At 38.8% G+C, this 15,037-nt stretch overlaps 2 protein-coding genes and 2 non-coding genes across 4 annotated transcripts; 3 read left to right on the top strand and 1 right to left on the bottom strand.

Annotated features, from left to right (window-relative positions):
• Nucleotides 1-538: 538 nt before the first annotated feature.
• On the bottom strand, nt 539-610 carry trnaw-cca. The gene has a single exon. It is a non-coding gene; the product is annotated as a tRNA-Trp (tRNA).
• A 190-nt stretch (nt 611-800) lies between these two features.
• On the top strand, nt 801-874 carry trnai-aau. The gene has a single exon. It is a non-coding gene; the product is annotated as a tRNA-Ile (tRNA).
• A 2,699-nt stretch (nt 875-3,573) lies between these two features.
• kncn (kinocilin) lies at nt 3,574-7,834 on the top strand. Its single transcript, XM_031292861.2, has 5 exons — nt 3,574-3,848; nt 5,604-5,672; nt 5,764-5,835; nt 6,832-6,913; nt 7,571-7,834. The coding sequence occupies exons 1-5, from the start codon at nt 3,701-3,703 to the stop codon at nt 7,644-7,646; spliced, it is 447 nt and encodes a 148-aa protein (XP_031148721.1). The 5' UTR covers nt 3,574-3,700; the 3' UTR covers nt 7,647-7,834.
• A 1,907-nt stretch (nt 7,835-9,741) lies between these two features.
• LOC116046078 (transmembrane protein 275) lies at nt 9,742-12,879 on the top strand. Its single transcript, XM_031294249.2, has 2 exons — nt 9,742-10,280; nt 11,143-12,879. The coding sequence occupies exon 2, from the start codon at nt 11,259-11,261 to the stop codon at nt 11,871-11,873; it is 615 nt and encodes a 204-aa protein (XP_031150109.1). The 5' UTR covers nt 9,742-10,280; nt 11,143-11,258; the 3' UTR covers nt 11,874-12,879.
• Nucleotides 12,880-15,037: the final 2,158 nt, after the last annotated feature.

The following is a 15,037-nucleotide window of genomic DNA, read 5'->3' as shown; positions in this document are numbered from 1 at the left end:
GTCATGCCTACAGCTGATACATTTCAGGTGAGTTATTTCTCACATGCCACATCTATAGCCATTTAATTTTTTGACTTATGTTCTATTACCAACATTTTTCATCTGAGGTACCCCTACGGCACTGTCAGATGAACTCACGTGCCCCTTTATCAATTCCCAATGTATGATAAAATGCATAACACTATAGGCTATTATACTACATTATACTGTTAATGTTTTCATACTTTTTGAACCGGCAATATTGGCTGGTTTGGTTTGGACAGCAATCATATTACCTAAATAAATGTGACATTTTGAAATAAAAGTCCCATGAAATAAAGAAAAGTAAGTAAGTAAAACTTATTATTGAACTATATTGACTCATTTATGTATTTTTATTTACATTTATTTACAAATGTAAATATATATTCATTGCCTCGCTCATTTTTTTCTTTTAGGATGTGTTTCATAGACATATTTACAAAATATTGATCTAAATGGCATTCCATACTTTAGAGGGAGAATTTATTTGATAAATGCAATTGAAGTATAAAAGAAATGACCCCGACGTGATTTGAACACGCAACCTTCTGATCTGGAGTCAGACGCGCTACCGTTGCGCCACGAGGTCTAAAGCAAATGGATAGTGTAGACCAAATATAAAGACAGAAAGTATATGTCGGTATTATTTTAGGTTTCTCTCTGTCATATCATAGATTGGATGTATTGGAATGGAAAGTAGCCTGTCGTCCCACGTTATAAGATCATTTATGGGCACTATCATGTATAATAATAGCATTGTACTTTCTTGTTTAGCACGTGGCCGGTTAGCTCAGTTGGTTAGAGCGTGGTGCTAATAACGCCAAGGTCGCGGGTTCGATCCCCGTACTGGCCATGTAATTTTGTGCGTAATTTCTCAAACACCGCCCGCTAATGCAATATCTTTTTGTTTTGTTTCACTGCTCCTCACAGACTATTTCTACTCAAAGGATGACCGAATAATGCATTGTTAAATGTAAGTACCTGTTGTAGCCTATTTATAGAACTTCAACTGTTTGTACATGTTCTTTACAGCTTATATCCTGTAAACGTAAACAGCACAAGGATAGTTCAAAAAAAAAAACTTTAATCTTTAGTCTTTCATTTTTATAAATGTAAGGTCAGCAATCACAAGTAAATTGTTGTATGTTATTATTTCTGTGAGAATAGTTAAATGTGGGGAGACAAGTGATTATTGTTTTTTTTTATTAAGTATTGCAGAGAGATTGCAACAACTGGATACAATTATGCAGCAGTGACATTAGGTCTGCTTTTCTTAAGTATATGTTAAATGTATTGAAGTTGATTGTTATTATTTTGTAATTAGCCTATTTGTTTGTCTAAATCATTTTTCCTTGAGCAAACCTTGGACCCTTAGACCCACATCCCTTGAAAGGGCACAGTGCTAGTAACCTCAGAGATGTTGGAGAGATTAGGCTACATTAACTATTACATTAATGTTTGTGGTTATTGCTTGACATATTATGAGTGTGCTCGCTCAGCCTCCCACATTGATAGCTCAAGGTGCTGATTTAGTGTGTTCATTATGTGAACACTATAGATGTGTGACCTCTTCATTACATGACAGCAAGGTAATAATATTATGTTATCTTTCAGAGTACAAGGCCACAGATTTATTTTTAGTTTTTAGTAATTTTGCTGATAACATTTCCCTTCTCATATAGCTTATGCACTCACACCTAAAATATGTTGTGCTTGACTTTCTATAGACATTAGAGAACATGGACAACAAAGCTGAATAAGGTAAACATAAACATTTGATTACTATGTACAGATAAACATTTGTATATAAAAAAAAAGCAAATATATACATTACATACTCATGCATATACACATGTAAACAAACAACACTGTGAGGATTGTAAACATTAATACAATAGTGCAATGCAATAGTACAAATGGTGCTGGAATAAATCAAGAACTATTAATATAACAGGTTGCTTATATCTCTGAGGTAGGTGGATATGACATAAACAATGTATGTTTGACAGTGATGAGTTTAATACTATAAAATATTTAATTTACTGAAAGGTGGATGCTTGGTGTTGCACAGGGATAGATTCTGACACTATACTAGTGTTTGTAGTGACAGCCTGTGGGAAGAAACTGTTCTTGTGTCTGGTTGTTTTGGAGAACAGTGTTCTGTAGCGCCGACCAGAGGGGAGAAGCTGAAACAGGTTGTGTCCAGGGTGAGATGTCTGTAGAGATGCTTCCTGACCGTTTCCTGACTCTAGAGAAGTGTACGTCCTGAATGAAGGGCAGGTTGGCGCCAGTGAATTTCTCTTTAGTCCTGACTGGCAGGCTGTTCCTGTCCTGTTTGGTGGTCAGTCTAAACCAAACAGCGATGGACGTGCAGAGAACACAATGTATGATTGCAATGCAGAACTGAATCAGCAGCTCCTGAGGCAGGTTGAACTTCCTGAGTTGGTGCAGGAAGTTCATGCTGTGCTCGCCCTTTTTCCTGATGGTGTCTATGTTGTACGTCCACTTCAGGTCCTGAGAGATTGTGGATCTCAGAAACCTGAGGAATTCCACAGCAGACAGTGTTGTTGAGTATGGTGAAGGGGGGGCTCCTCCTAAAGTCCACTGTCATCTCCACAGTTTAGAGCGCGTTCAGCAGATTGTTCTGACACACACACACACACACACACACACACACACACACACACACACACACACACACACACACACACACACATATTTATCACCACCATTGATTGATAATATATGTAGACATAGAACAACAGGAAATGTGTCACTGTTTCTCCTCTCCCCACTAAGTTAATTTGTTATCCTATTCACCGGTGTTAATCCTGCTTACCCTCTTTTTCCCTCTGTTGCCATGGATATGCTATTCCTATGGCAACTGCAGGCCTTTGTGGATGGCCTCACCGCAGAGGACTCTCTGAACCTTTCATTACACATTCCCTTCAAGCTCACAGACAAATCACACAAGTAACATAGCTATAACTCTCTAGCTACCACCCTTTCTTTCTCTCTCCATATCCCTTTCTCTCTTTGTGTCTCTCTGCTGCTCTGCACTGTACTGCTCTGCACTTACTTCTAAGTCCTTGATGCACTGACACATACTCAAGACAGTCACACAGCTGTTTGTTGTTTTAGTGTTCATATTTCCTAAATTTAACTCACAGGCATTCACTGTGTAGATAGATTTTTATTGTCCTTTTTCCATGGGACTATGGGTCTATACAAAGCCTCACATAAACGCATAGATACATACAATACATTATACACCACAACATGACAACATGACTACATGAAAGACATCAGATACATCCATCTACAAAGTAACGTGATACTAGATGCCGGTGCTGGTAGGAAGAGGGCTGTGATCAGATTTGTAGCACACGTGTATCACTGTCATAAGAGTCAGCACCCCAAGCTTTCTAATTTTCGGTGGTAATGGAAACCAGAGCACCATCTTTAAAGATGCATGAGACGTCTTGAGCTACGGAGAATAGAGATGGAGGCTTTGCCAGAGAAAGTGTTTCTGTGTCAGAGAGAGTAAAAGAAAGGGAGGGTGAAGTTGCCAGTGGCAGTGAGGGCCCGAAGCAGAGTTAAGTGTCAGGACTGTTCACTGTGTGTGTGTGGGTGTGTGTGTGTGTGTGTGAGGAGCAGGTGGGGGGCCTCCACCTGCTGAATGAACCCTGTCAGCGTCGGGCAGTACCATGGGCTACGGGTGGGCTCAAGCCTGCTTAGCATTGTGGCGGGCTGCATCATCATTGGGGTGTCCAGGGAGTGTGATGCTGATGCTGTAGGGGGGATCTTCCTGGGAGCGGGAGGCCTCGGTGAGTGTGTGTAAAACCTTTTAGGAACTACTGACCCAGTTGTGGAAAAGGTATTTAGTAATAGTTAAATGTCATTGGTTGTCTTGATTGCTTTTTTCTTTTTGCTTCTTCTTCTTCTTCTTCTTCTTCTTCTAAAAGCCATACATTAATCTTTTTCTGTACTGTCACTGGTTATTGATGGAACGTTTTTATTAGTGTAAACAACTTAAAAACATACTTTACATTCCTTTTTTCACCTTGATACTTTATGTCTTTCCTGAATTTTTTGTACAAGCTTTTAAACATGATTTTGACCTTGCTTGCTTGTCATGGGAGGCTGCTATAGAAAATGTCACATTACTTCTGTTTGTATTCTCGGAGACCCCAGCTGTAAAACATGGTCAAATACAGTGGGGGTTTCACCAGGTTTTCACATAATCTGTATCTATGATGTTTTATAACATTTTGCTCTGGGTTAACCAAATATTAAGTGATGTCACTATGTAGGAATGAATGAGTTACTGGAAAACAACAGGAAAACACAATATTTCATGCATAGCACATAAAAAAGATAAAACTTACCCTTATTTGGTGTAAAAATGCTTTATAGTAATACAGCGAGGAAGTAAAACCTATGTTAAAGAAAATTTCCTCAGAGTATTGTCTGGTTTGAACAGGACAGATTCATATTCGGCATAATATATATATATATATATATATATATATATATATATATATATATATATAGAGTGAAAGATCTGGGGCCTGTGACATTTTCCTTCCACCGCTCTTGAAAAACAAACCATGATCATTTGATACAGTGTAACTGGAACCAACTGACAGCCTGAGAAGTCGCACTGCCAAGATAAAGGAGTGAGATAGAGCACAGGGCAGGGTTTTTTATCTGAGAATGACAACATTGTCATGCATTTGATTTGATAGTTTTTAATAGTTAATTTGTGTTTCTAATGTGGACAAGAATTTGGCAAATAAAAACAAACAAACAGTGCACAGCAGCTTGACAGAGACATTCGCAGCTAAGTAGCATCTTATTATGTGTTTTGGGACCTATGTGCCTTGATGCCTCCTCCGACACGTAGGCTGACTAATGAGTATGAACAGAGTGTTCTCGGCAGATTCTTTTCACTCCTTCTGTAGTTTCACGACATTTTAAGCACATGCATGCATCACAGCCACCCTCAGGACCTGCCAGGGTTTAACGCCAGCTCGTGTGGCTTACAAGGGAAATCAATAACTGTGTTGAATAGGAGCGGAGTGCCACTGAGAAGTCCACAAGCCCTGTAATTCAGATATTACTTTATCCTTCGAGTTGAACAAGAAGAAACATCACACACTGTATTCGGTACACTCAAAATAATCCAAAGGCTATTTCATCAAAGAGTCTTATGGTTGGTCATGATGTCTGCAAGTATGGGAACTTGTATGAGAAAGGGAAGAGAGTTTTTCTCCTTTCTGGTGTGGCTCACATAGCACTTAGAGATTAGCAGAAATCTCTTTATAATGAGATTGTTCTTATTGCCTGCAGTACACAATATTTTCCTTCACTCCTGGTTTTGTTTCAGTACAGGGCAAATTCAGGCCAAAGAATAAATGGAATTGCCTATCATTTCTTTGGAACCCAAGATTGTGACAAATGTTCACAATAACACTGCAGTTCATCTGTCCTTGCTTATTAATTCAAACAAAAGTGATTAGGAAACTAAAAGCAGTGTTTTTATATAATTCATGAAATTAATGACTCTGTCTGCTTTCCAGGCCTGCTCATATCGATCTACCCCTTTATAAAAGCTTGGCTGAACATTAACCACATTCTTCCATCCTTTGGTTAGTTGTTTGATATTTTTACTCAGTAATTGAACATTAAAGTATTGAAAGTAAAACATTATTTGGCTCTGAAAATGTCTCAACTTCCCAGGAAACTTCAGAGTGCACCCCACACCTGCCAATCCTGCTCCTGATCAACCTGTAGAAACTCTAAGAAGAGAAGGTGAGCAAGTGTGTGAGGCAGCCTTTTGCTTAATGTTTCAACAGAAGGGCAGCCAACCATATGCATGTATTATATCATTCAACGATATGTTGTTCAGTTAGCCAGATAGTGAGCCGTCAAGTTCATGTATTTATTGATAGCAAATCTGACACCTGTCTGCACACTGGAGAGCTAAAAGTTAACAGCAGTGAGAGAGGTGGAGTTGTGTGGTTATTGCAGAGCATCAGTCATCTCTCTCATACCTCATGGGGTGCAGTTGTGTTCTTCTTTCATAACCACTTTGTCTTGACCTAGATGGAAAACATTATGAGATCAAGGAGAGATGAAAGAGAGAAAAGAGCCATGTAACAGCTAATAAATATGTTCATATAAATGTTAGTTCAACAACAAAAATCAAGTATGAAATATTATTATTATTGTAGTTTATGTTTTTAATTTTATATATATATATATATATATATATATATATATATATATATATATATATATATATATATATATATATATATATTTTTTTTCTTTTTTATACAGAAAACATGTATTAATTGTATCCGACCCAAATGTTCCTGTTAAAAAGTCACTGATTAAATAGAAAACAACTGCTGAGGAGTCAGTTAGTTAGTTATAGGAGCTTATAGCTGTGGGATGCAAGTTCTTCTTTCATTCCCTCATCATGGAATCAAGTTCCTCTGTTATGGTTATTCAGCTTCACCAACACTTATATGAGATGGAGATGGGTGTTTTCTTTCTTTTTTAGAAGCTGCAGTTGCTTATACATGCCCGTAACAGCTTTTCATTTGATCTAGGTTTAAGTGGTGAAGACGGATGGATAGGACATTCCAAGTATTTGTGTGCCTTTTCCCCTGAGCTTATTTTTCCTTTCACCTGCCAATTTTTATATCACGATATACAGCTCTCAGACATCCACAAACTGGTGAAACATAAAATGTAAGTGAATGTTGCCGCATGTTGAGGTGTTCTCTGTGCTCTCGGCAGGGACTCAGAGTCAACTGCATCTGGAGCGTTCTAAGAGTCGAATGGGAACCTTTGTGGAGGGCGGACCGAACCCAGATGAGGGGTATGAGGCCAATATTATATCCTGTGAATTATGTTAATAATGTGTAATGTGGATTAGTAAGAGCAGAGTGTTACGTTCATATAGTGCAAGAAAGTAAGGATGAGCAGGAGGAGGAGGTGAATGGGTGTACAATACAATTTACTTTGACACCAGGTTATTGGGTTTCTGCCCCGTTAGAAGTCACAACCATTTCCAGATCATCATGTTGAACACACACGAATACATGCACACACAGGGGCATGCTTCTTGCCACCAGTCAACATTGTTTTCTTTAAACCACGACAGTGATCTTTCCCTCACATTAACCAAATAGTTATTTTTTCGAGATCTAGAACCTCACCGAAATGTAATCATTGCATTCATCATTGATTTGCCCTTGATTATTGCATTGTTGCACTATTTTGACATGCTGCTTTCTACCAATCTAATTCAAATGCAGCAGGAATGTTTTAGATACAAAGACCACATTCTATGCTGCTCTTTTTGTGGTATGTCCAGTAACCATTTTTTATGTCATAGTTTAAAGGAAAAGGTGATGAGGTGCAATTCTTCAGCTATTTTTTTTCCTAGGGATGTTTTAGTTTAGCTTCATCTGGCAAACAAAAGACACAATACAATATCCGTTGCTTACGTGAGTCATGCATTGATGTGTTGCAGGACATCTTCAGACATGCCAGACGTCTTATCAAGACGGAATCTTAAGCAGCCACCTTCTGATCAAGATCTACCATGATGTCATCCTGTGACCTCACTGACCAATATTATTCAACTTCCTGCTAAATCTTCTTCATTTGGTTTCTTTCAAATTTGGGACAAAAGATGCTGATTTTCTGTAGAATTGTTGTATCAGTTGAACTTGTCCTGTCCTTATCACCTTTTGATATTGTACTTATGTGGCCTAATAAACATCTCCAAAGATTACATTGTGATTGTTAGAGAAGTATTTCCAAACTTCCTGCCAATGAGTGAAGCAAACAATGTTCTCAGCCGCCAATTAGGAAATGATTATGGTCGTTATGTGATGATGGGACTCATACAAGATTTAACTCAAGTTCCCCTGCTTATATTTTTCATGAGCAAAACAAATTAGATTACATGTGTACAGACAGTAGAGACACACACAAACAAACAGCTATCCATTGCGTGCACACAGTGAACTGCATCCCGGCAGTGAAACGTAATACATTGATATTCAGGGCAGCACAGGCAGGATGGCAGCTGCATGGGAAGTGGCATGTGGAAGAACGCTGTGCTCTGACAAAAACTGTGGAGTGCTGTGAGGCTGAATAATGTCAGCAACAGGAGACCGAGGAGTCCGCAGTGCCTTGATTGTTTGATTGTCAGACCTCAAATCACAACCCCTCTGTGTCTGTGTAAAGTTTAACAACAGAGGGACACATAACAAATGCTTTATTGCACACCATCCAGAATGGGTTACAGCGATTGACAATTAAAACTCACCTGAATAAAAGCCAGAAGGTGTAAACAATTGTACCACCTGTAAACCATCCAGCCAGTTACCTATCCCAGCATGCTCTTTTCGAAAGGCAGTGAAACACCATGGGCTAACCTTATAAAACAAGCATTAGAAGAACATTTAAACGGTCATTTGACCCAAATCACAAACAAAAACCATCCTTTTTTTCAATTACCCCTAAAGGTGTCCAGCCATATTTTTTGTTTAATTAAAGAAATTTTGAAGTATCCATCCATGAGAATTCTGTCACTGCCCAATGGATGGAATTTCGATGGTTAGGATGCAAACCATATATCTATGCATAAATATAGAACAAAATCCATGTATCTATGTCTTTTGGTTGAAAGCACCGGAGCGAGATAGTAAGGGGACCTTGAGTTGGGATTATTTTGGCTGCATAGTAGAGGTAAGGAGTTTTACCACTTTTTCCCTTTTCCATGCACCTTAGAAGTGAAGTTGTGATGGAAACCCCTTCTCTGCTTTTTAGAGTTTTAAAGAAAAAAGTTAGTAAGTGGACGAATATTTAACTCTCAGGTTTAAGGATATTATTGGTGCCATTGGCCTCACTGAAGGATTTATAGCAACTTATTTCTCAGTTACTGTACAACTTACTGATAGTTAATTAATTATTTAGTGATGCTTTATTAACATTAGTCAGTCCTTAATAAGAACAGCTTTTGGGTTGCCAGCTACTTTTAACAGTAAATGGTTGTAGGTATTGTTTATCCTTCTCCAGCATGACATTTGCTAAATCCTTTTTAGCTCTTTAAGTCATCAGAAAGACCCCTACAGAGGACAGCTTGACCTCTGACCTTCTGATCCTTTTATTAATGATTTATTTAATATGTGCTGTAATTACACATGACTTACTAACTTCTGTTCTTGGCTTATTAGGTGACTTTTGGTCATTTCTTAATGACTTACGAACATGCATAACTGCAAACACGTTGGCTTATTTGTTTATTAATGACTTATTAAATACTCAACAGCCAGAGAGATTTTTTACCACGTGGCAACCCTAAGTTTGTTATAATTAATTACTTACAATAATTCATTTATTAACCATTAAGCCATTAGTTACAACTTAAGAACACTCTATAAAAAGTGGCATCATATTATTTAAGGGCGTGACTGAAGGCACGATAACAAGCAACTGATTGTAAATTAAATTTCAAAAGAAATGGTGAAATAATTAAAAATGTGCGTCGTGTTCCTCTTTAAAACAGCAACAAGTAAACAAAGAAGCTGGTGCAGGCAAAGTATAACAGCCTTCACCTTCAACCCCCCCCCCACACACACACACACACACACACACACACACACACACACACACACAGACATACGCCAGGTTGAACACTGGTAAAGGATGGATCGGTGAGGAGGAGGCAGGAGAGTCGCATCCAGAGGTCCACAGAGAAGAGAGAAGATGCTCTGCGCGCCAGATCAGATAGCATATGCATTTATGAAATATGACGACTCCACGCCGACTACCGGAGAGATGCCTCGCATATATTAGCGGTTTCCCTCCATTTCCGTTGCAGGATGACCTGTCAGGTGCTACGTGTGTCTTGGTCCACATCATGAGTAGCGCACGGTGTTGCGTTTGTGTGTCAACTCAGAAGAAATGCCTTCTCACCTAAGTGATTTTTCCTCTCTTCTCGGATGTTATATAGCCTACATCAGTAGGTCGGATCGCCTTGCTTTTGTGTTTCCGTGGCCACTGATTGATGACTTGTGCCCCCAGGACTGTGAAGCTGCGGAAGCAGGATGAAAATCCCTCATTTGGTGTCCCTTCAACCCCTCAGTAATTACACCGTTATTAGACTGGGAATCTCGGTGAAAATCAACTGATTAAATAATGCAAAGACCTTCAATATATCGGCATAAAGGGTAAGATGATTTTTTACGGGTTGATTTAGCAGGAATGCAACACATCAGTGCAGTAAGCATGCATTTTAATGTATTCTTAGCAAAGCCTAGTTCATGATTAAACGTACTGTGTGTAATATATACTGATATACACATTTAAAAAAATAATATTCTTTCCTCACATCCCCTCTCTTCATTTGCACTGTATGCTCTTTAATATGTGCATGCTGGAATAAAAGGGCTGAGTCAGTTGCAACTAAATACTGAAATACTATTAATACGCTATAATCATAAACAATATTTATATAGCACAATTCATGCACAAATTGCAACACAATGTGCTTAACATAAAATGCCATTCACATAATGGCCTAGCTGGCACACATAAAGCACCTGCAGCAGTGCCATTACACACATTTTACTTCACAGAACAAAATAAAATAAATAGCAAATGTGATCAAACATGTTAAATTATTAAGCAGCACGTTTTTTCTAAATAGTGATGCAAGAGTCACAGTGGGCATGTATCTCATTATGTGATAATGCAACAATATACAGTAGATAACATTCTCTATTAATGGTCCCACCAATACATCTCGACTGTTTTATTGTTTAAATGTATTTTTGTCTACCTGGGTTACATGATGTGTTGTGTACTTTACTTATGTGTTGTTTCACATGGAATTTGAGCAAAACAAGCAAAATTAGATATAGTAACATATTTTAGTTCGTGTTTCACACATTTTCATTAGATAGCTGTCCAGTGACACTGGTGCACAGAACAAGAGCAATATAATGAGGGCACTTATATATCAGAGTTTATTTGTATTCATTGTATATAATTAAAAAAAATCTTACAGCTGTCATATATTGTCATTTACAGACAAAGATGCTTCCTGGCTGTGAATTTATTTAAACATTGCCATGGGGAAGAGTTTGGACTGAAAGACAGAGAGATTTGATAACACAGTGGAAGAGACAGAGCCTGGAGGTGAAGACATGGTCATCACTGATAGAAACACCGCCACCCCTGTACCTAAAAAGGAGCCCCAGAAGAAGACGAGGAGGAAGTCTCGCCCTCATGGCCTGCCCTCTCCGGCACTCTGCTGTGCCTGTGGCCTATGCATCATGCTGGCTGGACTCAACATCACCCTGGTGGGAGCATTTGCCTTCAGCACACTGGTGCCTTCTGCCAATCCCCCGATCATCATTGGACCTATCCTCCTGCTGGTGGCCTTTTCCTTTTTCGGGGCCTGTTGCGTGTGCAGCCGCCTCCCCCCTCCCCACAGCTCCCGGCGGTCTAAGGTGGGCAGCAGAGGTACAGGGCTGATGGGACATGGCGGGCTGGCTGGTGGGGCAACGTTTGAAATAGAGACCAGCGAGCACACACTGCAGGATACTACAGCTGTGCAGCTAAGCCCCACATCCTCCCCTGGATCATCCCAGGCATCCAGCCCAGAAAAGGAGACTCCTGATGTGGCCCTACCAGGACCCTGCAGTCTTTTCACCATGGAGACCAACGGCCCTTCTGTTTCTGCCACCGCAGTCTACTCAGCCTCCACAGCAGCAGGAGGGGAGGTGAGGCTCAACCTGCCACGTGAAGAAGTCGCCTAGCAAAGCAGAAACTCTTCCAATACCGGAGTGATGCCAGTGTAAATATCCTTCTGGGTAGAGGGCTTGCTGAGTGTGATTGTGTCCTCTAGTTTACGTAGTGCCATATTTCTGGTTGTGAACAGTTTGCTTTTGATTTTCTTGTTGTGCAGCCAACTGGTAATTAGCATGCAAAGTTAATGAAACATCCAAGTGTTTGTGGATCATAGGTTTTGGAATTCAAATTCCTACCTCTCTTGTGCTGTTTTTTTCCTACAGGTCTTTGTTTTTAACGTAGGGCATTATGAACAGTTTTCATTTAGAAATATAACAAAAAGTGTCGGAAACCATAAACATTTATATTCCACTGCTACTCTGGTTTGTTGTAACCTCAGCGGTCGGCAGTGATTTCAGAGGGCTGGATTGAAAAATATGAATGTTTATTTGTTCTGAAAACTTAAAGATTAGATGTGAAAGGTCAACAGTGAACTGTACAGGTACGTTTGTAGTGACATTTGGCATTTTGTGTGCCATTCTCAGTGCTGAACTTGTTTTGGGGGCATAAGATAGTATAGGTCATAGGGGTCCCAAAGCAATATCCTCTCACCTGACATTAAATTCTCTGCATTTATAGTTCTTTTCACAAGTAAGTGATAACACACTACTTGTCTACAGCCAATACATTTGTAATGAACAACGGTGCATATAGAACAGTGTGTTACAGTATAATAACATGTAACTGTGTACAAGCTTTACCTGTAGTTTGACAAACATCTGTCATCACACCAATATTAACACTGTGAATATGTTTCTCAGCACATTGCTTTCTGATTTCACATGCAAATTTTCATTGACGGTAGTCGCAACTCAGTTTTTTTTTTTACAAACATTATTTTGATTTTTCCATACAAAATAACAAGTAACAGCTCCCATTGCCACCCCCATCCATACCAGGGTCAACATACATAAATACAGACATAATACATACATCATAAATCACACATAAATACATACATACATACATACATACATACATACATACATAAATACAAATGAATTAAGCAAACAGTAGACAAAAAAGAATTGTGTGCAAGATGTGTGAATATAGACTGAGACAGACCATAAAAGTTCTCTTCTTTAGTGTCTTTAGCGCTATAACTTTGGTAGAAAAAGGGCTTAATTCAAGCAAAAGACAATGTTTCTACGTATCCTTTGACCAAGTTGTATAAAACTTTACCTGACTTTTTTCAGAGAGGTTATTATATCTTTTTGATCCATTAAATGTAGGGGGACGTTAGAGAAGAATGAGACGGCGGGGCCCAGAGAGAATGGCAAAATGACAGTGATAGGGTTGAGGTCAAGCGTTCTACCACACACATGCAAGAAGGGTTCAAAGATAGGTTTCCAGAAATTATTCTGTGCCTGACGTGTCCAAAACATGTGGCCCAAAGTAGCAGGGCTTTGGTGGCATCAGGGTCATTTGGGATTCACTGTATGGAATATTTGAGCTAGTCTAGCATTTGAAAAATGCAGTTGGTAAAGGACTTTGAACTGTATTAATCCATGTCTTATACAGAGGGATGAGGTATGGATGTGTGATATACTGTCTTCCCATACCTGCTCTGATTGGTCTTCCCCAATGTCTTCTTACAAAGCTACTTTGTTGTCGGCACAAGTAAGGGGCTTAATGTGCTGAATCACAGTATATACCCTGGAGATTAGGCCATTCCCATACGGGTTAAGATCTAATAGGTAAAATACTGGGTCGAGTGGGGGAGTACCAGAGAAAGATGGAAAATGATAAAACTCTGGATCTGCAAGTATCTAAAAAAGTGTGACCTGGGAATATTATTTTTTTTTTACATAAAGTTAGGGAAAAAACAAAGACCATTGACACAACTTAAACGCTGGATCTATTTGTGATGGTAAGAATAGTTGGTTATGGGTTAAGTGGAAAAAAAGGAATTTTTTACATTGGAATTTGCAGTGTGGATACCCGGATATGGAGGTAATGGAGAGGTCAATTGCGACCAAGTCGGAAAATGTGGTAATCCAGCAAGGTCATTTAAATATGTTTGCACTAATTATGATGTAAATTGGGTAGACCTAGTCCACCTTTTGGTTTTGACCTTTTCAGATATACCTTTTCGTACACGTGGCTTAGATTTATTCCAAATAAATGTAGAGATATATTGTTTAAAAAATGACTTGGGTAGAAAAATGGGGATCATCTGGAACAAGTATAAGAATCTTCTCATTTTAACAGATTAGTGCGCCCTGCTAAAAAATTGGGAGTCAACTCACCGTTTTAAGGTCGAGCTCATCACGCTATTTCATATACATTCATATATTCATATACAGTGTAATTCAGTTTAATTCATGATCCAAGTGGAATAGGACACTGTACCTCATCCTAAGGCATAGCAATGTGTCATAATGATGATTTTTTTTCATCATGAATTTGAATTTACAGTGGGACCCCACAAAAGAATGTTTTACAAATATGAATTTCACAGTATTGAATTCTTTTTTTTTTATGTCCGGTATAAGAAAAACTTTAACTTCACATTCAGAAGAAGTTAACCTCCACTGGACCTTGTATAGACAATATAGGGGAGCAGAGTTTAGATATTCAGATTGCATAAAAAAGTAACTGTTCCCTGTCACTGTGATCTCCTTGTCAGTTATGAACTCGACTGGTCAAAAGAAACATTCAAACCCTGATTTCCTTTGAAAGGAAAGTTGCCTTAGACTGAGATATCAGAATCAAACTAATGAGGGCTATAACAAAAGTGCACAATAGCATTTATCTTCAGAAAGCCTTTGTTTGGCTCTGGATTTCTATTCCATATTGTTAAAAAAGCCTCAACAAGTTTTTTGTGTGTGTGGGTATAACAAATGCATGCAAATGGCTTAAATGTTTCATCTCAGCAGACGTTTATATAGAGTAGCAGGTCAGTGAACACCTGCATACAGATACACAGTCCAGTGACCAGAGCATTACCATATACAGTGTTAACCTTCATTATTTGTGACACAGCTCCTCAAATGGACCAGTTTCTCTGTCAAAGCTCTCTCTTGTGCTAAGCTTATTTTTTGCAAGTTCAGAGAACTGAGTCATGGAAATGCGAACACCCTGTTGTGAACTATTGGTGTTATCTGTGTATTTTAATTTGTGTAGCACTTCT

Source organism: Sander lucioperca, chromosome 9 (genome assembly GCF_008315115.2).
Source record: "Sander lucioperca isolate FBNREF2018 chromosome 9, SLUC_FBN_1.2, whole genome shotgun sequence".
Classification (NCBI taxonomy): Eukaryota; Metazoa; Chordata; class Actinopteri; order Perciformes; family Percidae; genus Sander; species Sander lucioperca.
The sequence above is the reverse complement of the archived record's forward strand: the minus strand, read 5'-3'. Positions and strand labels throughout refer to the sequence as shown.